The sequence below is a fragment of the Pteronotus mesoamericanus genome, unplaced genomic scaffold (assembly GCF_021234165.1).
Source record: "Pteronotus mesoamericanus isolate MK-2021 breed Mesoamerican mustached bat unplaced genomic scaffold, CSHL_Meso_final scaffold_21, whole genome shotgun sequence".
Taxonomy (NCBI): Eukaryota; Metazoa; Chordata; class Mammalia; order Chiroptera; family Mormoopidae; genus Pteronotus; species Pteronotus mesoamericanus.
Window position 1 is genome coordinate 17,620,407 of NW_026555310.1, and position 27,525 is coordinate 17,647,931.

Genomic DNA, 27,525 nt, shown 5'->3' on the forward strand with positions numbered 1-27,525 from the left:
CTTCAGTCATCGACTATGGTATTCCAAATACTACGCCTGCATGTTCTGTCTAGAAGTCTGCCCCCGAGAACAGAGATACTCGACATCCCAGTAAATGTTTAGAGAAAGGGTAAAAAAGTGTTCGCAAACTTTGAAAAAGTTAGCATTCCCTTTGAAAAAATTTATGTCACAAAGTTGCAAGCTCTTTTTTTATACATCATTAGAGCAGCACTTTAGGAAAGCAAGTCTTTAGAGTGATATTTAACTCCCTGGCTTAAGGAGGCAGGAAAATAAAATACACTAAAGAGGAGGAGGAAGGGAGCCCATGCCAGTGGGGCTCAGTTGGTTGGAGGGTCATCCCGTAAACTAAAAGATCGCAGGTTCGATTCCTGCTCAGGGCATATGCCTGAGTTGTGGGTTTGGCCTCTGCTGGGGTGCATGCGACCAATCAATGTTCCTATCTAGCATTGATTTCTCTCCTTTTCTCTCTCCCTCTCTTTCCCTTTAAGGTCAATGAGCATGTCCTCAGGAAAAAAGAGGAAGAGAAGCTAAAACACATTCCTTGGCTACCATTACACAGGTCGAATCATCATGGGAGGAATGGAAGGAATATAGGAAAACAAAGCCCAGGTGAGGCTGGAGTTGGGGCTCAGAGGAAACCAGAAGCCCTCCCTGCAGGCTCCAAGATGAAATGGGTCTTGGTTTTGCACCCACAGTCCCATGCATGGAAAGCGCATCCTATGTAACCTTCAACCTAAGGTGCTACCTCGTCAGATGGCCGCCTCCGTAGACAGTTTGGTTCAAAGTTATTTATCCTTAGGACCTGGATGGCCCTTTTGATACTGAGATGATGCAGCACACTCACAACCTTCAAAGACAGTAAATCATCCTGCAGAAAAGAACAGAAAGCGAGCTCTCTGAGCAGCTAGACCTCCTCAGGGAAATTTCAGGAAAAAACCCCCAGAAGAGTAGCAGAGCCCCTCTACCAACAGTCCCCGAGGACTTGTCATTGTGTTTGAAGCCTTTATTTAATAGCAGAGCACCTTTTCTTGTTCCAATAAAAATCTTCTCCAGGACCCCAATATATAAGAAAAGCAAAATTTATGTTCTCACTGAACTGTCTCCCACCTATTTTTCTCTCTTCCAGACATTCTGAGATACAATTGTGGGACCCCCTGGTTCTGGGGAAAAAGCCGATTTGAAAGCACGGGCGAGGTCCCTACCAAAGGTGGCCTGCTTTGATAAAGCTGAGAGCTAACTGCAAGCGATGTTCCCTGGTGAGGGAGGCTTGCTTTCCTGAGCTAAGTAACACATCACAGTTTTTTTTTTAAAAAACCTGTGAAAAGGCGTGAGCACATTTTACTATCTCCCCAACCTCAGGAAAATCTCTAGTTCTAGGTTTTTACGCTTTAGCTAGCAGACATTGTAGAAATTTTTTGAAACTCTATGTCAACCAAAACAAAGGCCTGTTGAGAGCCGAGTGTAAAGAAATGAAGTTTAAGTATCAACACATATCACCAATCAATTCCTTCAAGGAATAACTTTCACCAGTGTGTGATTTTTGGGCACATTTCAAACATACCAAACACACCCAAACAAATTATTTTAAAAGGTGATTTGGGAGGTAGTATCAAGATAAGCACCAGTCTCTTTTCCAACACACCCAGAAAATAAGCAAGGCAAATATCCATTTTAGGCACACCTTACTGATAACACATTTCTTGTGAAGAAAAAAAATTATTATAAAAATATTTTTAAAATATTAGGCTATCAATTTAAATCTTAAAGGCTACTAACTGAGGAAAAATTCTTTTCTAAATTTTTTCTGGGTTAGTTTCTTAATGTAGTGCCTTATAAATTAGAAAGGACATTTAACATATTTTAACCTAAAACTGAGGCATCCATTTAAAACATTTCCATGTGGGCTATTTTCAACTTAGAGTCTATCAGATTTTCTAAAAAATGCAAAATGTTTATAATATAAATAAAATGTTCATTATTTTAGCATAAGAGATTTTAAAATTAGGGGCCATTTCCTTTTTTAATCAAAACACTTTTTTGATTTAAAAAAATCTTTTATTTTTAAGTAATTTTAGATTTACAGAAGAGTTGCCAATAATAGTACCGAGTTCTATATACCCTTCACCCAGCTTCTCCTAATGTTAACATGTAACTGTGATATATTCATTAAAACCATGAGACTAACATAGATAATAAAATTAACTAAACTACAGACTTTATTCAGATTTCAACAGTTTTTCCATGAAGTCCTTTTTCTGTTTAAGGATCCAATCCAGAATATCATGTTAAAAGAGATTTTTTTTATGACTAAGAACTTCTGGAGTCAAACTTTCTTAATTTTCTTAGGTAATTTATTCTTTTTTAGCCATAAAAGTCATGCATATACCTGTTACGATGTTAAGCCTGAATTTGCTCCCATTCCCAGGAGAACATACTTAAACCGAGATATGCAGGCAAATATTTACTGAACTTGCTCCAGGCAGAGCTGTGACTGTGAAGAGCAGGTATCTGGAAACAGCCTGGGTTCAAATGCTGTGTGATTTTCTACTACTCTGTAGCTATGGAAACTTGGTCAAGTTACTCGATCTCTGGATTCCTTCACTTCCTCGTCTAAAAACTGATGATAATAAGAGTGCTAACCAGAGGACTGCTGAGACTTCAGTGTTGATACGAGTAAAGTGCCCGGCACACAGTCAATGCGCAACATACCGCCTGTTAGTGTTACACCCTAGGTATTACACTACCTGGGAGGATGTGCCCACCAACATGTGCACTTTGGTTCAATGATAGGGAAGAAAACAAATCCCATCAGCTAACCTCCAAAGTTTCTTTAACATTGAAAAATTCCTATTTAAGTTAGCTGTTTGAAACATCCAGCTTATTTAAAGGAGATGCTGATGGTAGCTGAGCCCACAGCCTCACTCACAAAAAAAAACCTTCTGAATAAAAGTACCATTTAAAATAATTGAATTAATTTAAATAAATTAAATTTAAATGTTTAAAACCATTTAAATAACAGTACTATGGAATCCAGAATACGTTCTCCTGGAATCCATCTCTCCCCTGTTATGAAGTAGGGGAAAGCCCTTCTACCCGTGGGACAGACGGCTGGACATATGAAACTACATATAATGGAGTCAGGGTAAAAGCCCACCTCTCCTTGCTTGTCTGTCCCATGACCCTTGGCCTAGCAGACCTGGACAGAAGTGGGAAGGGTGAGAGAGTGCCAGGTGACAGCTCTCAAAGTGGGAGAGAAGGGAGAAGACAAGTCCCTGTGGATTTCAGGTTAGAAGAGGAGCCTTTTCTGAGTGGTCACTGCATCTAGGAATATGTAATTTAGAAAGCTGCCAGGGGTTCAGAACTCCACACTCTATTTTTTAAACATCTTTATAAGATATAATTCACATACCATAAAAATTCACCCATTGAAAATATACAGTTCTATGTCTACAATGGTGAATATACAGAAAATCAACTTTCTGGACAGTTTCATTTAAATTAGGTTTCCAATTACCCCAGGCTGTTGCAACCGCCAAATCCCACAGCTTCAATGTAACAGGAAATATTCCTGCCTCTCTCCTCAAGGTAAAGCAACACATTCAATCTCTCGTGGAATCACGGTGAAAACACTATTTTGCTTACTCTGTTCCTGTAGTTTTCTGAGAAAAACCCCAGGAGTGAATCACTGTGGAGAGCTGGACCAATAAAATGACATTGGTCTGGTCAAGATAGTGTAAAATATACAAAGTGGAGTCACTCATGTCAACCAAGATGGCTGCCAGTCAGCCACGATACTTTGGTTCAAGAGAGAAACTACCTAAGTCAGAGCAGACACATCTGGTGACTAGACACACTTAAGATATTTGCACATGTGATCAGAACAGCCATGTCTGCAGTGCGGGCCCACCCCTACATAGGCTCCTGGGGGAATTCCCCACTTGCCGCCAGGGGTGCCAAGACATTTATCGAATGACCCAGAATGGTGGAGCACGCCACTTTCAAGGTATAACCGAGGCAGGTCCCAGACCACTGCTGAGACAGCTGAGCTCCACACACCAGAGCGCTGTTCCACGCCACACTGACCTCCTTGGGAGCTGGCCACCGGAGACTCTGCCCTGCTGTCCTGAGGACTTCGCCTGCCCTGCTGCCCACCTGGCTCCGGAGACCCTTCCTTGCAAGACGCTGACAACTCGCATGCCCACCTTGCTGTCCTCCTGACTTGCAGACTGAGACTCTGGGACTCGAGTTCGTTATCCCCCACTGACTGCTGTGTCTGTGTTATATTTCTCTTGGATTCTTACAGTGTGAGTAGGATATTAATGTATGTTGATGTTCTACTTTGGGTGAACCCTGCATTCAATAAAAGCTGAGTGAACCGCATAGTTACTGTGTGTGACTCTTGTCTACTCGGTGCCGGGCTGCTCAGCAGGCAGCTAGCTGAGCAGTTGCCTGGTTGACTTATAGAAAAGACTGTATCACGGACATACACTTGTGACAATCACTTACAATGGTCATGTAATGGAGCATTCGCCCATCCACCCGTCCTTCATCAAACTGGGTCTTGTACTGGGGGAGACCGATGTCATCCAACCATCCTAAAGGAGAGAAATCTGTGTCATTGACATGCCAGAGAAAACCTGTGCCTGTGATGAAAGAGAAAAAGCAGCATCATTTACTTACTTATTTACAAATTTAAGAATTTAAAACCTCTTACTAGTGACCCAGTTGAAATCTAGCTTTCCGTGATTGGTTTCTTCTTCAGATCCCAGAGCTTGCAATGCCAGCTGGAGTTTCTTTCGATGAAGTGAATGCTTGATTCCAAGTTCCTGAAATAATAAACAGAAACACTGGCTTTACCATTCTGTCAGTATGGGCTGCATGCCACTGGCAAAGGATGCAAATTCCTCCAAAATGAAGCCAGCATCAATGAGCCAACAATTACATTAAATCAGAATACTAACTCAGGCTAATAAAAAGTTGCTGAACAAAAGGCCCCTAGAAAGCCAAAAATCACTGCAGCTAGTTTAGTGGCGTGTGAGATATTTACTAGCAGGCTCTTTCCTTTGCAAGACTGGAACTATAGGAAGCATAACAGGAATTCTACTCTTATTTTGTATAAGATGTTAAATCATTAGGAAGTAATGGGGAAGAAATGTTAAATAATAGAACATAAAATATAGGGCTCTTCTCTTTTTTTCCTTTTGCACAGTGAAGTTGAATTGCATATATTACACTGGGGAGATGGGCTAATGATAAAGCCGCAAAATGATTTTGAGAAATATGAGCTTAAGATTTATTATTATGGCTATATAATTATTTTTCATTAAAATGTCCAGTGGCTTAAGTGTTTCATAAGGGATCATTACCACCAGGTCCTTTGTTTTTAGTCCATGAAATAAAATAAGCGTGAAGCGGGAAACCCAGATTTTTTCAAGAGTGCTTCCTGGCTCCCCCCATTCCACTTTATGGCGTAGAAAACAATCCCGCATTTATATTCTCTCTCTCTCAGAATTCATTGTGTAAACAAAACAGAGAAGCAGTCACCTTCTCTAGATCTTGTTGAGAAGCCTGCAAAAGTGTCTGGCCAGATGCAATCCAGTGCTTGCCAGGATTCAGGTAGGACCCAAGGCCCTGTTCCACAAGCCAGTTGCAAACCTGCTCCTTGGTCCATTTGGCAAACGGCATATCCAAGTCACTATAGGAAGAAAATGAACAATTGCATGAAAAACAACTCAAAGACAATGTTGTGGCTTATCATCAAGGTTGAACTGTATATTCAACAGACATGGGAATTTCCTGGTGATACACATTTGACCATGAAAAGCTTAATTATCAGCACATATTTGGAAGAGGAAATGGCACTGGAGTTGAAGGTGACCTTGTAAGACCACGGTCTTCATTTCAAATGAAACCACAAAAAATTCAATGTGGTTTAGCAAAAACATGTTTTACAGAAGACAGAGCTGAACCAACAAATCTAGTCATTGTATAAGTTTCAACCAATATTGTTTGAAGATTGAACTCCCAAACAGAAAACACTAGGTCAGATTAAAAGAAACTCAAGTCAAACTTAAATTAACTTTAGCAGAATTATGGTTTCTCTCCAAAGAGTAATCAATGGGAAGAGGGCAATATGCCATCACTGAGGATAAGAACGTATAATCAAAGCGAATTTCTGTGTTCTTTGACGCACAAATAGTATTCCTGTTTAAAAAAAAAAAAATGAGGTGATAAACAAGGCTTTTTTTTTTTTATTAGCACAAGGAGGTCCTCCATTGTGTACAAAGAGAACATATGGCAAATGAGACTGCTAAGTATTTGAAGTAAGTTAAACAGAGTTTCCTCGGTGATGAAGCTCAGTCTTCCACCAGAGTGGGAGGGACCATGCTTTAAAAGCTTTCTGGCCCATGATCACTCTAAAAAGATTCAGTATCAATGATTTCTGCTATGTGTTTGCCAACCCCAAGCTTTTCATGCTCAGCAGGTCAGTATAGTGGTTCCAAACCAGCTCTGAACTGTGAGAAGGGTGTAGGAAAAGTTCTTAAGAGTAGTAAGAAATAAAACATTATATAGTTATTAATGCTTTATTAATTAAACATTAATTAATCTAATAAACTTAAGATTGCTGACAGAACTGATGTCTTTAAGTGCTTTCGGACTCCATCAGTCACTAATATTTATTGAACAGTTATTATTTGCGAGATACTTAGCACACATAACAACTACTTTTGGCAGGTGCAGGGGGGGTAGGTACTAATTAATACCATGAGAAGCAGAGGCACAGAGGATGAAAGTAGTTGTTCAAGGTATCCCAGTTAATAGGAAGTGGTAAGGCCAGAAATCAGATTCTGCCTTCAAGCATTCTGCCTCTAGAACCTACTCCAAACACTACACTGATCCCATCTTTGCAAGGGTATGCTTTAGAGTATGTATAATTATTTTCTTTGAAAATTTAAGTCCAATAGTTATTCTAGTACAAATGTTGTAGACACTTTAGCTATGACTCTTCACCTAGCTCACGAAGCCCACATCTTCTGTACAGTTGTTCACGAACCTCTGTCAAATTACACTGCTCTAAAGTTGGCAGACGCTTCCACTAGGTGTGACAGTAAACAATGAGTTTGATTGTGTAACCCAGGAACAATCCTAACATCGCAGTTGCTCACAAGACCCTAATGTTTGGGTAGACTCGCAAAAGGTCGTTAGTTTGGCCATTCTTACCTATTAGATTGTCCCAAATCTCGAGACCAGCCCAATCGGGGCCCAGCAGTTGCCCTCGTCCCTCCTCTTTTGAATTCAGTTTCAGACATGTCATCTGGGTTGAAGGTAGTCGACTGACTTCTCCTAAGTCTAAAGAGAAGATACATCATACATCGCCTTGTATTAGACCTGAAGAGGCCTTAGACTTTACAGTTAATCAGAATATTTTCAACTGGTGCATACATCTGAGCTACTCCTCTTTGTATGTCATTAAAATAGACATTTGGATTTAAACTTTGAGACCCAATGAGTTAATGAATCCCAAATTACAATCTTCCTTCCAGTAGAGGAACACAATAGCTTTACAATTTCATATTCATTTTCAGCCAATTTTCCATTTATTCCTATATTTGAGCAACATAGAACACAAAGCCCATCCCACTTGTTCACTCTGCTACTTACTTTCCAAAGAGTTTCATGATGCCTCTGGATTTCTTTTTGGAATCTGGAGATGATGGAGATATCGGGAAGGGACTGCTGCCCTGTGAATGCTTTGGCCGAGAAGCTACACCAGCCAGGTCTAGGTGCTCGGCTGTTTCCTTTTCTGTTTCAGCTATCCCAAGAAGAGAATACAAACTCAATGAATATTAATATATGAAATGAACATGACTACATGTTAACCTTCTTGGCTTTAACAACAGGTAAGAATTCTTGGTCTATGTACCAATGCTTTACAAAGAACACCCTACAAATATTAAAAATGGACACCAATGTATTGTCTACTCTACAGTCAATTGTGTATAAAGTTAATTAACTTAAAAATTACAACTCGTTTGAAATTCAAAGGTGTGATACGATTGCCATGTTCTTTTCTTGAGTGATTTAACTCATAACGAAATTATCCTCCATCTTGCTATACCATTTGGCACTGTTGACTCTCTCCTACATCCTTCAAACTCATCGTCTCCTTTAGCTTCTTATTGTGACCCTCTCCTAGATCTCTTATCTGATAGTTCCTTCCTTGCTATAGCACCCTGTTCTCTCTTCATCCTCCACTCCACTCTATGCCACTCCAAGGTTCTTTCCTAAGTTCCCTCAGCAGGATCTCCTGACAAGCTCATCCACTCTATGCTGAGCACTAAATGATGGCCTCATTCACTGATGAGCAGTTGGCATCAAAATCTCTGGACTTCGTCTTTCTCCCCAGCCTCAGTATCTGGATTCTGTATATATTTCCAAATTGGTGTGCCAGGAACATCTTAGACTCAGCAAAGTTTCCATCCAATTTTTCTGAGTCTTCTCTTTAATTTCCTTAATATTTCATTAATATTAATTAATATGCTTCTTGCACTCCAGTTCAAACTTTGTCATTTTCTTTTCAGTCCTTCCTTACCTTTGACATATATTTCAAATCAGTCACCAAGTTCTGGCAATTCTTTACTAAATAAATTTATTTCTGTTTATAACCTATTATATACTAGGCACTGAGAGAAGAATGAACTGAATATGAATAAATTTTCCTTTTGTTATAAAATTAGCGCCTGTTGATGCTGCCTTAAAAATAACATCCAACTTTGCTACTCCCAGATCTCCAAGCATTAACTACTTTAGTTCATTTAGCTGTTCCTTAATGGGGTGATCTTGCACTAGCAAATACAACTACTACTCTTTAATGAGAGACTTTACACTTTTATAGAGGAAAGTAAAAGCTGTACAAAAATCACAGGAGCAGTGTCTTAGAAAGATATAAAGGTTGCAGGGGTTGACTTTTCTATGAAGCGGAGCTGTGGTTATAGGTTATAGTAAGCAGCATTTGCCTCTTAGCATCGACGATACCTTTCTTCCGAGAAAGGTAACATTTGAAAATAGTTGTCTGAATCAGTTTAGCTGATTCCTCCAGTGTTCATTCTAGACATTTAAGGCTACAAAGAGAGAGGAGTCACCTTTGATGATCCATGTGAATAAATGTGTGGATACCTGCACAAGGTAACAGCCCTACCAGGAAAACCCAAAGGGGCCTTCCCATCCAAAAGCTACAGCCTTGGTGGGTATTGCCATCTCTGAAATGTTGCCCTCGTTTTAAAAGCATCTCATTTTTATTTGTAGGATTTTATTTTTCCTTCTGTACCTTCTCTTTTAAAGAAGAAAACTGAGCTTCCCCTCCTAAAATCACTTTGGGGGCAACTCCTCAAATAACAGGTAAAGTTACCTGTGACGTGGCTGAATGTTACCTCTATCTTCAAAGCAATAAAATGTCAGAAGAACATACCCCTAAGAGAAGTCTAAAAAACCATTTTCAATGTCTTCCAGAGGCCTATTTGGTGAAAAACCGTTCTTTCTTTGAGGCTGGGGAAAACGGAAACATGAAGGAACTGCCAGTGCCTGGGAGTGAGCGTGAGAGGAACTGTGCCGCAGGGGTGAAAGCCGGCCTTCACAATGCCAGGACATGCCCGCCCTGCGCTCCGAGGGACACTGTGCACTTCCGGATCCCCCAGAGCTGCTCGCAAGGTGGCATTAGCATTGCTCACAACAGCATTTCTGCTTGGAAGCAAAGGTTCTACTGAGAGTCCTCTTTAGCAGAAGGTGGAAAGAACACTCTGGAGTAGAGAACTTCATTTCTTGACTGCTGCCAGCTCGCTTTCTAGAGATCACAGATGCCAAGAGCAGGGATTAGCTCGGCTGGGAGAGCGGTGCTGGCCAAGGCTGGCATGCAGGGGTACGGTACCTAAGGTGGGTGCACTGGCACTTCGTTTACGATCTTCAGGTATCCCAACAACGCACACAATCACACGCAGCCCCATGGAGAGAACACAGGGGAATGACAAAATGAAACACAGATCAGACTCCTACTCCCAAAATACACACAGCGGGAGGACAGGCTTCTGGAATTCCCGCAGACTCCATTAACAGTGTCAACATGGGGTTAATTGATCCACTTGAAAAACAGACGGGAAAGCAGTTTATAATGAAGTCAGAGAGAATCATGATTGTAGGTCTTCTGTTTACACCCCAGGAGAGAATGCGGGGTGAGAGTCTGCACAGGGCTACCTTCATACCACGTTCTCAAATCCACGGAAGCATTTTTTGCTCATTTTCCCCCTAAGTCATTCACCTTCATTTATGAGAAAGAGAAATGTATAAATACATGAATAAGGAAAGGAAAGAAATTGATCTCTTCCTTGTTCTGACAGAATTATGGCAAAGGCATGTTGGCCATACGTACCCAAGTTTGGTGCACTTGCTGTCCTCTTGTTACTTTTTATTTTAAAAAAGCCACGACCAAAGGAAGATCTGGCTTTTCGAGTGCCAAAGGGGTTGTCATCCGCAGAGGCATCGTGTCCTGGAGGTTTGGGAGGGAGGCTCCCAAATGGGCTGCTTCCTACCAGAGTTTTATCCTGAGAGAGAAGTAAACATAAATGAAACATAGCACTAATGCACGTAATTATCAGTATGTGCCAGACACAATACTATGTTACACATGTGATTTTATTCAAAAGAATAAATAAATAAGTTGATTATGAATATCAGGTGCCACATTAGAAGTTTAAAAAGTCAATTCTGAAAGCTACTTAAGAAACAACAGCAAAAACAGGTTCGTCACTAACCTATCTATAATCCATATATTTAAATATTAGGGACTTTAAATATTAGGATAGATAGATAAATTCTCAAATATTATTTGACTCATTCCTCCAAAAAAATGGAGATAAAAACCTAAAATAGCAACAGACTTCTTACTTTTCCAATAGTTATGATGTAGATTAGGCTATAATACAGTTTATATTCATTATAATATAACCACATCAATATAAGCTCAGTATAATATAATTATTCTACAAAGCAAGCATTAATCCCAAGCTTCTATACAGGCAGTATAAGAAGACTGTACTCCAATTATTTTATATATTCTTCTCAAAGAATAATAGTAAAAGGTATAATCAGCAACTGTTTAAAATATATTTTTGAAATGAGATTCTAGGATATACTCATATCTTGCTTGGGAGTTACCATATTTGATCAACAATTTTCAAAAACTGTGATACATTCAGATATATTTAACTAAAACTAAACTCGCTATAATTAAATTTTGCTTGGTTGATTCAGAAGCTCCTTCAGATTTCTACAATATTTCAAGGTCTTTATCAAGAACTTCAATTGTGATTAAATCATGCTTTTCAATATTGCTTATTTTTTGAGCTTTCTGGTTATTTGAACTGGCAATTACAGTAACGCAGTCTTTTATATGGTTTCAGTATTATACAACAATGCTTTTCTTTGGATGTTCTCACGTCTCTAACATCTCTTGTCCTCTCATTTTTTTAGTACAGGTAGAGAGAAGAGCAAGGAGACATAGGCTTAAGGTAGTTGGATCTTTTACTCTACAACTTTACGGCTCATAGTAACTACCACTTTACAGATGCTAAGATTTAGTGGCTTAACAGCAATGTCAAAATCACTCAACTACTGAATTGGCAAGGCAAAGAGAACAGAAGATGACTTTCATTATAGCTGTGTCCACTGTCTGTGCTTCGTCAGCTATACCTACATTATGACTCACAGCACTGGAAGCCAACAGTCAAGAGACTGCAGCTGGAAGTAGCCTGTCTACCAGACAGTAACCTTTATGAGGTAAATGAGTGAAAATCAGAGGAATGAAGAACCAGAGCCCATGTCAACGATGCCTTTAAAATAGCAAGCGTTTCCTGTGTAGGTGGACAAGGTTGTTTATAAAATAAACCATTGGCTATCTAAGATAGGCTTTCTGTGAGGTCTAAGTTTGGCATTTTGTTTTTGTTTTCCCAATAACTTTATGGGAGTGAAATTCACATAACATGAAAGTAACTCTCCTAAAGTAAACACTTCAGTGGCATTCAGTACACTCACGATGTTGTGCAAACCACCACCTCTATCTGGTTCCAAAATACCTCCGTTACGCTAAAGTAAAATCCCCTACCCATGAAGCAGTTTCTCCCCATTCCACTCTCCTCCACCCCTGGCAACCTCCAATCAATGTGCTGTCTCCACGAATTTACTGATTCTGGATATGTCACACACATGGAATCATGTAAGATGCGCTCTTTTGTGCCTGGCTTCTTTCACTTAGCATGTTTCTGGGAGTTTTGGTTTACTGGATGCATTAGAAATCTAAAACATTTTTACATTGTAATCTAGATATAAAAGTTACCTCTGAAGGCTTCTGAATGGACTCCTTTTCCTGTTCAAAACAACAGCAGTTAAGGTTATTATAGGAATCCTTTATATGTTCAAAATTTGTCACATACGATTCCATAAATTAAAATAAATTTACACATACATATACACACATATAAATACATATACATATCCCAACTAAAAAAATCTGAGTTTCATTTAGTTCTGACAATATTTAATTATTAAAGTCCCTATTTTTGATTTTATGTACTACTTTCAATCCTTCCTATCATACTTCTTGATATTTATCCTTAACCATGGTATCTAACAATTTTCCGTTAGAGAAACCACAAGCTCTTCTTAAGAGTTTTATTCGCAAAATGAAAAAAGATGAAGATCCCTAAATAGTTTCTTCTTGGGATAACAGACAGGAAAAAAACACAGAACCAACCCCATCTGATGACTCTTTCTTCAGGTTGCCCAGGCTGCTAGACTTTTGCAGACTTGAAGCTCTAAAAATAACAATAATAATAATTAGAATTAATAACAAGTGGCTCTGGTGCCACTGTTTTTAAGGAGAATATCTTGGAAAGAATCTAAAATTGTGTGTGGGTTGAATCCTGGTAATAAAAGAAACTCTGGATTCAGGCAGTCACTTATGTGCTTAAGTAAATTATAACATTTAGTTCTTTTAAAAGCAGGGGTGGTTAACTGTCCTGCCAATAACTCTAAATGTCCTGCACATGTTTGAGTAGCTGGAAAAACACTTAGGACCATCCTTGTGATGTCAATATTTGAAAATTAAAACCAGTGTTTTCCATAGCCTAGTGCTGAGTCCTTTGCATGTATACATTTAAGTCGGGAACTTTTTAAGTACTCCTGTACTATTTACATAGAACCCTTCCAGTTAAAATAAGGGATGACAATTAAGTTTACTTGCCAATTCATAAAAGAATCAATTTTCTGAGTCTAACAGAGCACTTCATTTTATAATTCTGATCGAAGCACAATAGAAGAAGCCCTATTGCTGTCCACACAATTCACTTGCTACCCTAGAGCAGGCCAAGTGGCTGTAAACACCAGAGACATTCTCTCTCACATAATTAGCATCAGTCTTACAGAGCTGGTCTTACTCAAAATTGACGGTAGGAATTATGTGACCAGTTTAAAAAAGAGAAAAAAGTAATACCTTTTGCTCTAAGAAAAAGTATAAATATACAAATGAACTTTTAAAAGGCATTTCTCAGGTACTCATGTGTAAATAAGTTGCTAGAAGTGTCGACTACCAAATGAAGTAAAAGATAAAGGTGAAAAAAGATCTCATCTTTGAATACTGCTTGAAAAATAGATTTTCCTACTTTAATCCAGACTTTAACTTGGATAAACATAGATATAAGGTCAGTTTATCAATTTGAAAGTGCAAAAAACCACTGCAGCCTCTCCAGCCATCACATCATTTTCTGGGATTTTTTTCCGTGAGATTTAAACTTTATCAATATCAACACAAAGATGAAATTACAAGCACTGAATTTCAGATGAAAACTGGTGAAGGCGGCCGTGACCCACGGAAACCTGACACGAGACAACGCGTAATGAGCAAGCATTTCTTCATTATCTTACAACCCCCGCCCTCACCTCCCACTCAGGCGTTACCGCTGCCTTCGCTCATTCGAGCCTCAGGGTGGTTCACTTTCAACGTTGGTCACTGTTAGTTTAAAAGAAGCTTCCTCTCTCCCACGTACCAATCACATGTTTTAACTTCAATAACTTAAAACTTACGAAAGACTACTATCAGACAGTTGAGTTTCAACAGCGGCACCAAGGATTCTTTTGCCATCACTAAAATTTAAAAAAAAAAAAAAAAAAAAGTACTTATGAACTTCATGAAGAAAAGACCATACATATTCTAAGTGAGCAGAATTGTGAAAACAAACAATTGTGCAAAGAAGATGTTTCTTTCTCTCTCTTTCTTTTCTGGATATTCCATTTTATTTTGTTTTGTCTAACTATAAGATTAGGCATTTAATTTGGGAATACGTTCCTCCAAAACCTCAGTTGCCTGAGCAGAAACTCTGGTATCCCTGTCCTGTCTCCTCTGTAGCCATTGTCCCAGTAGCTTCAGTCACATGACTGTTACTGTTCTATCTGCAACCCTCTGGTGGCCACCCAACACCTAGGATATGAAACCTAAGTTCTGGAGAATCCCTCTCTCTCTAACCTACTGCCACAACTACTCAGCCTCGTCTCCAGTTCCTTCTGGCTTCACACATTTTATTAGAATGATGCAGAACTGATTTTGGCTCACTGGTACAAGTCTTGCTGTTTCTTGCTTCTTTGGGTGAAAAACTATGTCTATAAGTAACTGTAAAGCACCCTTGTTTTTGTATGGTCTACTTTCCTAAACATTTATACAGTTGTTTGCAACATCAGGACAGAAATGACATACTTCTCCTCAAATGAAGTCTCTGGCTTAGGAGGCAATTTTGCTTTTTCAGAAGTTTCCAAGCCTTTAGATGTTGGTAATAATGAAGGGGTTGAAACTTGCAAGATGCTGGTATGGAACTGTAATATAACAATAAAAAGTCAAAAATTAATCTATCAAACAAAACATAAGCCACAGAGTAACAAAAATTCAGGATATAAACATCTAGAAAGGTTAATCAGAAAAAACTTTCTGGAGGAAGGTAATTTTTGAACTTGGTTCTAAATAAGACATTGAATATTGTAAGACATAATAAATACCATTAAGTTAGTTAATACTACAGTAAATCCTAACAGCTTCAAGCCCTGGTTGAGGTCTTGGCTCTGACACAGCCTAAGGCAAGTCACTTAAATGAGCATCAGTTTTCTCCTCTGTGAAATGAGAATGATGCCCTGGCTGGTGTGGTTCAGTTGGCTGGAGCATCACCCCATACGCTAAAGGGTCTTCTTGGGGTCAATTCCCCGTCAGGGCAGATGAGTAAGTTGAGGGTTCAGTCCCTGGTCAGAAGATGTAGGAGAGGCAACTGATCAATGTTTCTCCCTCACATTGTTGTTTCTCTCCCTTCCCCTCTTTCTAAAATCAATAAACATGTCCTCAGGTGAGGACAAAATAAATAAATAAAAATAGAATGACAATGTTACATTATAGGCTTGCAATGATTTATGATGAGATTTGGGTAAAAATGCTATGTAAACACAGCACTATTTTCACTTTAGTTTCCATGAGTCTAAAATAGATTGTTGGTCAAATCAGTTAATTATTACTCTATGTATGAACAAGCTAACTTCAATTAATAGAACTGATGGAAAGTTTAATTAAAACAACTTATAATGTACTGTGTGGCTACACCACTTAAAACACTTTCCTTAATAGTAACAATATTACAGCAACAACAACAACAAAACACATAACATTTTCCCAAACAAATGCCTTGTGTAGCCTAAGGATGGACCCAGTGAAAGACTTTGTATACTCTTGGTATTCAATAATTTCTGACAACCATAGAGCAGTTAGATTGTAGGCCACATCATGAACAAATAAATGAAACACTAAAAAAAAAAAAATTCCAGTAAAAAAATAAACAAAACTCATCTCAGTGAGTTGACTCACTGCTACAAGTCAATCAATCCATGATTCACTTCTAGAAGTCAGCCAGTCAGTCAGGCAGGGAATCAAACCAGCAAACACACTTCTAAATGCCACCCAGTCAACAACCATCTCACCTTCTCATCGCCAGACTGCTGCTGTCGACTCATTCCCACCTCTGAAAGCCCACTCAGCCCTGAGCTCCAAGCACCTAAAAACCCTACAAATGATCAGCTTGGAGAGAATGTCCTTGACCAACAGATTTCATTTAAATAAGCAATAAATTCAGCTTCGTGATTTTTGTTTCAGTGACTGAGTGGTGGTCTCATCCTTTGACACCATAAAAGTTCATCAAATGTGAAGTCTGTTAAAGTAACCAGACTGGGCTGAAGATGGTGTGGCTCATGCTAAGCCCCACATCAGCAAACCTGAACTCAACAACCTTTCTGTGCTCAGCCATCCCAGAAGAGGAAGGCCTAGGTCAACCAATCACTATTTGTGTGCTCCCACAAGTTACCTAACTGGACTCCAAGACCTCCCTTTGCTCCATGTGAGGAAAGTAACCCTGCTTTAGCCAATCAGCAAATGCCCATATGACTTCCCTGTTCCTGCTCCCTTCTACAGAAGCCTTTCATGTTGTAGAGCTAATTGGGTCTCCTTTCTGTCTCCTAGACTGGATGCTGCTGGATTCATGAATTGCTGAGTAAAGCCAACAAGTACTTTAAAACTTACTCCGTCGAATTTTGTTCTTTAGCAAGTCATATTGCTGTTATTTCACTACCATTTCTTTTTCAGTTTGAAACTTTAATTTAAACAGGAAGGATGACTAATTTAGCCATCCTTCCTGTTTCCAAAAGTTCTTATCTCCTTGGGTGCCTAATCAGGGGGGAAAAAAAATCTCCACTAGCAGACTGATTTTCTTGATTTCTTTTCAAACTTTAGGGCTTTAAATCCAACTTTGAATCTCCCTCCCAGCTTTTCTTTAAAAATGTGGCTGAACACCCTTAATCCTCATTGAATCATTCTTGTCCCAGACTAAAAAATCTGTCATTAAAACTACAGTGCACCTAGCAAAGACCTTTTTTAAGGATATGAAATTATCGGGGCATATCCTACATGTAACAGCAGCCTCTCTCTATGAATGTAACGCATTCAATGGCTGTCGAATGAAACTTTTCCCTTCACTATAAATGTATACTTAACAATTGGGATTTTTTTCCCCCTCTAAAATATATCTTACTCCTTAACTAATCCCCCCCTTTTATTTTCAATTTAATTGACAGAGAACTGACATGCAGCATTGGTTAAGTTTCAAGTTTATAGCATAATGCATTGACTTATATTCCTTCTGATGAAAACTTGTAGGATGTACTCGCCTTGCAACTTTCAAATGCACCACACAGCAGTGTGCATTACAGTCATCTGGCTGTTCACTGCATCCCCAGGACTTATTTATCCTCTAACCGGAAACGTGTACCCTTTCACCACCAATCCCCTCGCCGGCTAATTCCATGTGAATGACGTAATTTAGCCCTCTCTTATATTTAAGAGAGAAATGTTCATTGTTTTCTCCTGGAATTCATTTTCATTCAATTCAAATTTCACTTTCTCATTATGTAATTATCAGTAATAGACGTAAAAAATAAAGATGCCATTTGGTTTCCTCTCATTACTGATAGTAAAATGGTAGAGAAGAGAGATGACCAAAGAAGGGACAGGTAAACATAAGGCAGCCAGCGTTGTTTTGCTCAAAAACAAAACTCTTTCCCATTCCTTGTCTTTCCAGACAGCACACATCATTAAAATTAAGCAATGGATTCAGGGTGCTGTCAGGAAAACACTCTTAAAATGAAGACATGCGTGTGGCTTTACTATGATCTCAGGAAGATATGCGGTGGTTCTGTTTCACTGAACCCTTAAAAAAGATCTAAAACTCTAAAAATAAAGGGATGTCCCCACTATCCTTACAGGGAACCTAAGGTAGAGACAGGCTTATTGGGAAGGTATTTGTGGATATGCTTATATCTAATGGAGTAACAAATTGATTCATAAGAAATTCTAAATGTTTAAAACATTGTACCAAATTAGATTAAAAGGGAGGAGACAGGAGAAAATTACGGAAGGCTTTGGATGTAGATGGACACTTTTACAGAAAACTACAGTCTGCAAATACACCTTCCTTCTTGTGGAAAAGGGAAGGTGACTCAGAGGAAGGAGCCAAAAGCCCAGAGGACTGAGTCCTGATAAAGGAACTGGAACCAGGCACCTGGCTGGATTTTGGAAGTACTATGACCTAGTGGCACCTGTGTGCCTCCTGTGTCCCCTTTTTTTAAATGAGAGTGCCTGGGACAGTTATGCTCTACCTATCCCACTACTGTATGTCCGGTGTGTGGGGGACAGAGAGCTTGTCCGTTAAGTTCCTGGTTCTTAAAATTGAGTGGACTGGTAGCCAAGAAGCTGAGCCCAAGAAGATTCACCTGAGGAGGTCCACCTACGTCTTGACCTGATCTGGACGACAAGGGCCTGCAATGCTGGTGCCTAACTGGAATGAGACTAAGGGGTCTCTCAAAGAGGGGGTGGGTATACGGCGCACGGGAGAGGGATGTAAACTATTGTAGCCTGAGGGTGGAGGGGCAGATCTATTTTCCAAAGATAGTTGCACCAATATAGCCCATCTCATGTGTCTCTCCACTGTGATACTGCCACTTGTCCATCAAGAGGTCGTGGATGTTTCCCTCTCTGTGAATCTCAGCGGCCTGCAGGTAAGGAGGAGGGATGCCACGTGAGTTCTGAGACATGTCACAAAAGGTGATACAGATCTGCCCAGTCCTCTGCTTGGGATGCTCATCCTCAGGACCCAGCCACCACCACGCAGTGGTTCCTGCCAGGGCCTCCGCTGGCGTCCCAGCCAACAGCCAGCCTCAACCAACGGACAGACGAATGAGTGGCCTTCGGGTGACTCAGCACCCAACTTCACGCCACTCCGCTGCCGCCAAATTCCTGCTGAGCCCCGTCCAAATGGCAGATCCGTTGGCAAAATAAGTGTTGTCATTCAAAACACAAAGTTTCGGGGTGGTGTGCGACAGGTAACGGCAACAGGTGTTGGTGGCAATTTGGTGTGAAAATGAAGTAGATAGTTTACAACTTTATTCCCCTCCAGTTGCTCCTTCCAAAGCTAAAAAAGTCAGAGGGAAGTTTTATTCCACCATCCTTCGGAGGTGACTAAAATCAACTTCTTTATGTAATCTCACTTTATTGCCACTTTATTTCTTCCCTGCGTATTTAAAATGTAGATTATAATCCCATACTGAAGATGACACATCTCTCCAACGGATTCGTATGTTTTTCCTGAATTATATAAGCAGTTTTGACACTGCCCAGGGCATTTATTAAAAAGAAGGGAAAACCCCCCCACACACTTCAAGTGACAACCTGTAGGACACAAAGCTGCCAGAATGAACCAAGTCAACAATCAGACTGAGGGAAAAAGCCCATGTCTTTCGTGCTGTCAACAGCCCTCTAACTTTCAACGGCACAGTCTCTTCAGGATGAAGAAAATACTGCGAGTCTATAAATACCTCTTCGGGAACACTTGCGTTAAATGGGTCGCGGCTGGGAGAGCCCGTTACTGGCGTAGATGACAGGCTTTTCTCCAGTTCACTAAAACCCTGCACATCCAGCAAAGTGGAGAAGGAGCTGGAAGTGAGCGGATCTTCATAGTCACCCTCTTGGCCTAGGAAAAGACAAAGGACAACAGCAAATTTGCATTTACATTTCACTTTTGGAAAAAGAATCCCAAATGTATTAAATGTAAAAAAATTTTTTGATCCTCAAAAACCAGAGTCAACCTCTGGCATCACTTGAAAAGCAACAACACGGGACCTGGGAAACACCTTACACTGGAGCACCTGAGAGGCCCAGGGACTTCTGGGCCACCTGAGTACCCAGCAGTGGCATTAACTGATAATGGTGTTGACAGGAGCAATCACAGATTCACAAGATTGAAACTAAAAGTTAATTCAGTTCAACAACCCTCCTGTAATTCTGTTTCAAAACCTGGGGCTTTACAAATTTCAGTTTAGAAATAACCAGGCTAAGGAATATCAGTGGTACAACAAACTGATTCCAAACAGCACAGAGTCACCATTTAAACAACTCAGTTTTATCATTACTGTGCTCCTGGGTTGGGGTGGCAGCAGGGAAGGTGGGGAGGACTATAGAAAGGAGAAAAAGAGATAACAACCTCTTGATCCCTCAAGAGGACCCTTTTCTTCCATTCATTTTAAAGCAGAAAGAACAGCCTAAGGAGGAAAAGCAACCATATATCTGTCAAAGCAGCAACTTGGAGAATTTTCACATCTCCAGAAATGAAAAGGATTACCTGTGCTGAACAACACAGTGGCAGGTACTTCTTTTTAAAAAAACACAAAGAATGATGTTTAAAACTGATCTCTGAATACAAAATGATAAATCATATGCTTGTTTAGCGATGTTACACTAAACATAGCTTCTTAAATTAGGTTTAATTAGACTTTAAAAAACATTTTTTAAGACTTTATTTACTTTTAGATAGAAGAGAGGGGAGGGAGGAAGAGAGGGAGAGAAATATCAATGTGTGGTTGCCTCTCATGCGCCACCTACTGGGGACCTGGCCCATAACCTAGACATGTGCCCTGACTGGGAATCAAACCAGCGACCCTTTGGTTTGCAGGCCAGTGCTCAATCCACTGAGTCACACCAGCCAGGGCTCATACTTGCATTCTAATTTTATTACAATTTAGTTTTATTAGAACTGTATAAGAATTAACTAAATAAATATAAATTATAAATCCTAATGAGAAATCACTGCTATATGACTCTTTAGCAGAATAGGACATCATTTTGAATGGTTTATGAAAATCTATTCTGTTGTACATGGTTTAAAACGACCTCATTTAGTTACACATTTATATGCTTAGAAAAAATGATTAGAAAGAAACACATAAAAACGCCCAGAGTGCTTATGTGCTTATGCCAGCATAATTATAACTGATTTTTACCCCTTTCCCTACTTTTAAAATATTTCATAATGTGGCCTAATTATAGGAATTAATCTGTTCTTCCTTGTTTTTTAAACACAAAAATTACAGTGTTGAGATTCTATAAAATTAAACATTTTATGTACTATGCCTATGTAAAAACGAACTACTTGAAAATTTGCAATATTCCTTAAAAGAGCTCTTTTGAGGATATAGAAATGCAGAGTGATGAGAACTGCCACACGTCAATACTGATAATCAGAAGTATACTTGCTCATTCAGATATTTATAAAGTCTTAATATATGCCAAACCCTGTGAACAAAAAGAAGGCCCTTTTTTTTCCCCTTTCAGAAATTCTGGTCCAAAGCAGGATTTTCTTTGTAAACGCATTAAAATTTCATAATTTGAGTGTTTCAGGAGTACCTTCCAAAAGACTTGCTAATTTCCAGAGCAAATAATCCCTCTCTATGCATTGCTAATAAACAAGAGAACTTTTAAAGTCCTCAACATTTTCATTTTGAATGATTCCCAAAGCTTTCCTACATTTGAGGACAACTGGTTGGCCCACCTACAGATAAAATGGTACTAAATACAACAAACTGCATAACTATCTTTACTTAGATGTCTCAGAGGGGTTGTGTGTGTGTGTGTGTGTGTGTGTGTGTACTAAACATATTCAGAGATGAACACAATCCCCCTTGAGCACTCCAGTGTTCCTCCCCTAGGCTTCTCTATCTTGGTAAACGGAACCATCATCCACCTAGTTGCTTTAGTCAGAGATCTTTCTTGATTCTTTCCTCTTCTTCACTCTCTTCATCTAATTCAACATCATCACTTTGACTCTAACACCAAAATGTAATTCCAGTCAGTACCATCAGATCTTTCCACTTGCAATACTGCAAGAGTCTCTTAAATAGCTTTCCTTCCTTCCAACATCGCTCTCTCCCACTATGGGCTGTTTGTTACAAAGGGCATGGCATTAGCTTTTGAGACTCTTCAGTGGATCCCTCAGGCCAAGAAAGAGCAAAGCTCCTCATGTAGTTGGCAGTCACCTCTGTGAGCCCTTCTCACTCTGCACCCAATCGCTACCTTCCAGTCACACTGATCTTTTGCTTCTTAACACACCAGCTTCTCTGCATCCCCTCACACCCACAAAGGAAGTTCTAGCTTGTGCTGCTGCACTCTCTCTCTCTGGAATGCTGTCTAATGGACTCCTCAGAGAGACTCTCCGTGACCAACCAATCGACGACAGCATGCTCTGAGGCTGTGTACCTCGAGGCAGAGAACAGATATGCCAAACGATATTGCCAAACGAATGAATGAGGTATCTAATTTGGGGTGATGGGTATGCTCCACGAAAGAAACCGAGACCAAATAAGAAAGATCACCACCATGTAAAATCAAGTTAGGCGGAAAAACAGGTAGAGCCACACTACCTTTTTTACCCTGGGTCTGTAATACCGTATCTTGCATTTTCTTGTACCTGTTCAGGCACTGTCGAAGATCTTCTATTTTCCGATCCTATTAATAAAATAAAAGATCATCTTTAATACTATGATTTTAAAACACTGAAAGTAATTGCAACACAAAGATAAGTAGACGTGAATTATTTACGTTATTCAAAGAATACTTCTAAACTTTAGTAAAACATGTAATAACTAGAATAGTTTTCCTACGTACATCAGAGATATAGAAAAAGTACCTCTAAATTTAGAGATCCTATCCTTCAGCTGCCATCTTTAAAAAACAAAAACAAAACAAGGTAATAAGATATAAAAAAATAAGAAGAAAATCAACTTTAATTACTCTTCTAATTTCTTTGTCAAATCATGAAAAACTAACCTGCACCTGCTGTCTTTACCAGCTGTCATTAATCACCACCTGGCTTTTCCCTCCTCAAAACATTCCAATTAGTCATCAGAGTCCTATTTACTAAAGACATTTTATCGTTTTTCTAATTTGACCTCTCTTTGGCATTTGATTGACTCCAGTCTTCCCTTCCTGTTCTATTTTTCTTTCCACTCTTTCTTTTCTTCTGTGTTTATTTCTTAATCCCTTGACCAGATATTCTACCTCTATAACCCCTACCATGTACCCGACCCAGACAATGAAATATAGAGCTTTGAGGGTTTGTCCCTTGCCCTCTTCTTGTTTCCCACGCCCTCACAGTGGTGGATTATAAAGATGAGCTCCCTAGCTTCTTTCACAGATTTTGGGCTTGACCATCTGACCCACCTGGGCCAACAGGATATCAACTAAAGTGGTTTAAGCAAAAGCTTGAAAAGTATTTGCACATTGGGGCTTGCTCTCTCTTGCTGCTCTGAGGCCACTATGTGAAGAAGCCTAGGCGAGTCTACTGGAGGATGAGAGATCATTTGGAGAAGAGACATCTCAGCTGGGGCCAACGTAGGCCAGTGTGTCAATCAACAGACATGTGAGTCCCACCATCCGACACCATCCAGCCCCATCCCAGTTACTGGCTAACTGTAGAGATCAGCTAAGCCAGCCCATCCCAGAAGAAACACTTAGCCAAACCACAGAAGCATGAGAAGTAATGACTATGATTTGTCATGGAGCAGAAGCTGATACATCAACTGCAGTTTAGTCCCCACCAATCTACAATGAACCCTATAGTTCTCCTACAATTGATGAGATTCATTCCCCACCAAACTATAATTCTGTATTAATCTATAACTGCGAGTTATTTTCAACTTTCTATGAGAAATCTCCTTTTAAATGCCCCATGAACATATCAAATTGAATGTGTCTACGATGAAGCTCATTATTTGCCCCCAGTACTTCGGCCTCTGCCTGGATACCCTTAACTCTGGCAGGACATGCGTCATTTACCCCATTGACCAAACCAGAAACTTACTCTCAAATCCAAAGGTTTTAAAATCTTGTCAAGCTATTAATTTCTCTAAAATATCTTCCCTCCTTAACACTTCATTGTCACTACCTTATTTCAATCCCTCTTCATTTCTCACCTACATTATTTTAACAGCTTCTTCACTGTTCTTTCCACTCCTTCCACCCTCCCTTATTCTTGCCTCCACCCTGCCACCAGAGTTAGCTTTCCAAAACAGCTATTTAATTAATTATGTCACTGTCCATGGCCTTCAACCTAAGACTCCAGATCGCTAGCGTAGCATACAAGGTGGCCTACCATTCACTGCAGTTCTGTGGTTACCTCATACACCCCTCCACCTGTATGTCATGTTCCCGAACTTTCCCAGTATGCACTAGGCTGTTTCAAGCCTTGATTTTGAAACGTTTTCACTCATGGATCCTTTGCCTAGAAGCCTTCATTTTCCTGATGAACAACTCTTGCTGTTCCTCAGAATTTGCTCAAATGTGCCCTCTTGGAGCCTTCTGAAACCACCAAAATGTTATGTCACTCTGGGTACGCCTACAGCAGTTTGAGCATCTAGAGAGCCCTCATTCAACACTGGGAGTCATGTTTGTTATTGTTGCTTTTTGAGGGAGAAATTAAAACAAAATCAATTACAGTGAATTTTTTTTTCAAATAAAGGCTATGTGGGTAGCTTGCTAATGACATATTTTCATTCAGTAGTAGGAAAGACTAGCAAGAAATTTATTTGTTTGTTTGTTTGTTTATTTTTGGGTGGGTAAGACAATGAGTTTGTTTCCAATAAAGAACAAATTAGAGAATGAAAGGCAAAAATAAATCAGCAAGTAAAACAAAGTAGGCAAGAGTTAGAAAAAAGAAACTTATCATGGGAGAAAAAGATCAAGACCGACTTCTTTGGCATTGCTTGATTTTTACTTCCTTCAAATTACTCTTTTCTTGGGAAAATGCCTCCTTGTTCTATTCGTTTAGGGACACGAGAGGAGAGCAGTTCTGGTGACAGGAGCTGGACCCAACGGTTGCTGCCTGCTGGACCGCTGGCCAGGACAGCCATGGAGAAACACATTTCCTTAGGAGGGTAACTGCATCCCCGCTGTTAGCAGGATGAAGGGAGGAGAAACAACCCGGGGGGAACCGCACTCCTAGAGGCGTGGCACTGGGCCATCAGAGCCAGAACAAAGCCTAAGGCCATACTGATATTGTGGCACCTGTGCCTCTTTTTCTGGTATCTCACTGCTCAGGGGAGCAGGGACAAGCAATGTGGAAATGGTCAGGCGTATGGAGGAAATATTGGGTTGGCCAAAAAGTTCATTTGTTTTTGTCCGTAAGATGGCTCTAGTAGTGCTTAGTTGTCTTTAACTTCATCTGAAACAATTTTGTGAGACTGTGTTGTGACAGCTGTATTGTATCAGCCTGCATTTGAAAAAACTTATCAAGATTGGTGAATGTGTAGCCATTTTAATATTGAAGATGGAAGAAAATAAGCAACATTTTTGGCATATTAGGCTTTATTATTTCAAGAAAGGTAAAAATGCAACTGAAATGCAAAAAAAGATTTGTATAGTCTATGGAGAAGGTGCTGTGATTGATTGAACATGTCAGAAGTGGTTTGCAAAGTTTCACGCAGGAGGTTTCTCCCTGGACGATACTCCATGTTCAGGTAGACCAGTTGAAGATGGTAGCAATTAAATTGAGACATTAATTGAGAACAATCAATGCTATACCACGTGGGAGATAGCCAACATACTCACAATACCCAAATCGATAAAGTTATTGGTGAAAATGAAGAATGTGTCTTTTATTTTACAGAAAAGAGTAAACGGACTTTTTGGCCAACCCAACAATATCTATGGAGAAGAAAATCAACATGACCAGGAAGCTAAAAGCTGACGCGGGCTGCCTCCTTCAGAGTTCATATAGCAGCCCAGAATTTCCAGTGACTGCCGAAAGGATGCACTATGTACTATACCTTTTCTCTCATTTGTCTCCTGAATATAAAGAACTGACTTGACAGCTCAAACATTTTCTGAATTCATGGGGGGAGGGGAGAGAGAATTATCAGGGAAGCCAGCACAGCTGGACTCCGCGCCTGGGCACAGCCACACCACCACCTGCGACCTCTGCCAGGGTGTGCACCTAGGCAGGGAGGGGAGAACACTTGCCCCTTAGGCTAAGCAGGATATCAAGCGTGTTCTTTCAAACTTCAGTATCTCAAGAAAACGCATGGAATGATCAAAATGGCGTATAATGCACACAAATAAATATTTAAATTTCACCTAGATACCTTTTCTTCATTTGCTGCCATCAAAGACTCCACAGCTTTTTTCATTTTTTGTACTTCGATATCTGAAAGTATCACAACATCATATCAGAGGTCAGGTTAGTTAACATGTGTGACAGTAACGAGAAGCTACTGACTCCTCAGATTGAAATGTTTTAAGGCAAAGATGTTACTGATTCGTTTTGTTTGTTTTTAAAATTTACCATCCCTACTCTTTTACAGAAAATCTGAAAAATGAACACCTTCTCTCTCACCTGAATAGTCATCATTCCAGAAAGAAAATAAAGGTTAAGTGAGAGCTAACTACCCTCTCTCAAAGCAACAACAAAACCTTCATGAGAACAATTAAGATGAAATTTCAGGGCTATAACGATAAAAACACAGACTTTTCAAAAAAGAAACCAATAAAGCAGTGGGTAAAAGCAATGAACAAAGTGCATGTAATGACAAAAGCAGACAAAATGATATTCAGTTATAACCAAGATGGAGACACAAACGGTAAGAGCCTGATGGAATGTGATGTTTACGTGGGTAGTCATGCTCAGAAGCTGGTTGTAGGTTCCATACAGAAGGATATTAAGTACTTTGCTTCATCTATAAACTTCATTTCCAAATTCCATTTTAAAACATAAAGGCCAAACTAAGATGAATGCGATTTTCCTTAACATTAGATATTCAAATACAAAAGCATGTTACTTTAATAATAAAAAGCAAAGATTCTAAAGGTAAAAAGTTAACCTAGAATGAAATCACAAATTAAACAATCTGAAAACAGAGGAAAAAATCAAGCTAAAATTTCCTCCTTGTGAGAAGAAAACTGAAGATCATTTTTAAAACAGTGATGCATCCAGCATTCAGGACTGATACAACCATTTGCAATTAAGGCATATTCCATGGAAACTGCCTTTCTTTTCTTCTCTTTGTAAAAAAAACAAAAAATTTTTTTAGGCAAATTCCCTTGACTTAAGAATTCAATGTCTGGAGGAGAGAGCCCTTTAAGGGTTTATCTTTATGCTGCCTTCAATTATCCAGGCTCCGAGAAATGGCCTGGATCATTCAATGCAATTAAATAATTACAATCTCTTTTGTAACACCAAGAGGATTTGTTTAAAAAGAAAAAAAAAAAAAAACTCTTAAAGTAGATCTCAGTGAAAAAGTGTGCTACAAAACATTGAAAAGCAAAAGCAAAGTTCAAAACGATCTTTCAACTGTAGTGACCCTCAATCACAGCAGGTTTTCATAAAAGTATAAACATTAATTTCCTCTCTGACCCTGTGTTTCCCAGGCCACAGGGAAAAGGTCTTCTCCCCTCCACCATTCTGGGCGCCCTGCTGTCTCCTTGGAGCAAAAGGCCGAATCGGATACAATCTGCAAAAGGATCTTTTACTCCTGGGTTTTTATTGTTTGTTTACCCGCTATTTTGTACCATCGGAAGAA

The 27,525-nt window shown here is 39.6% G+C and overlaps 1 protein-coding gene across 6 annotated transcripts in view; it reads right to left on the reverse strand.

The window, feature by feature from the left end:
• The window catches only part of PPFIBP1 (PPFIA binding protein 1), a 153,657-nt gene that overhangs the window by 5,084 nt on the left and 121,048 nt on the right, over positions 1–27,525 (reverse strand). For 4 of the 6 annotated variants that reach the window (XM_054591302.1, XM_054591299.1, XM_054591301.1 and 1 more), the window contains 15 exons: positions 26,092–26,153; positions 22,375–22,459; positions 19,498–19,652; positions 14,798–14,913; positions 14,131–14,190; positions 12,803–12,863; positions 12,386–12,415; positions 10,424–10,595; positions 9,926–9,958; positions 7,663–7,813; positions 7,222–7,350; positions 5,545–5,695; positions 4,715–4,826; positions 4,507–4,595; positions 746–868 (listed from right to left, as the gene is read on the reverse strand). In XM_054591302.1, coding sequence (XP_054447277.1) covers positions 746–868; positions 4,507–4,595; positions 4,715–4,826; positions 5,545–5,695; positions 7,222–7,350; positions 7,663–7,813; positions 9,926–9,958; positions 10,424–10,595; positions 12,386–12,415; positions 12,803–12,863; positions 14,131–14,190; positions 14,798–14,913; positions 19,498–19,652; positions 22,375–22,459; positions 26,092–26,153 — 1,529 coding nt within the window. The remainder of the gene's footprint in view (positions 1–745; positions 869–4,506; positions 4,596–4,714; positions 4,827–5,544; positions 5,696–7,221; positions 7,351–7,662; positions 7,814–9,925; positions 9,959–10,423; positions 10,596–12,385; positions 12,416–12,802; positions 12,864–14,130; positions 14,191–14,797; positions 14,914–19,497; positions 19,653–22,374; positions 22,460–26,091; positions 26,154–27,525) is intronic. The other 2 variants (XM_054591304.1, XM_054591303.1) reach the window with 1 other exon arrangement.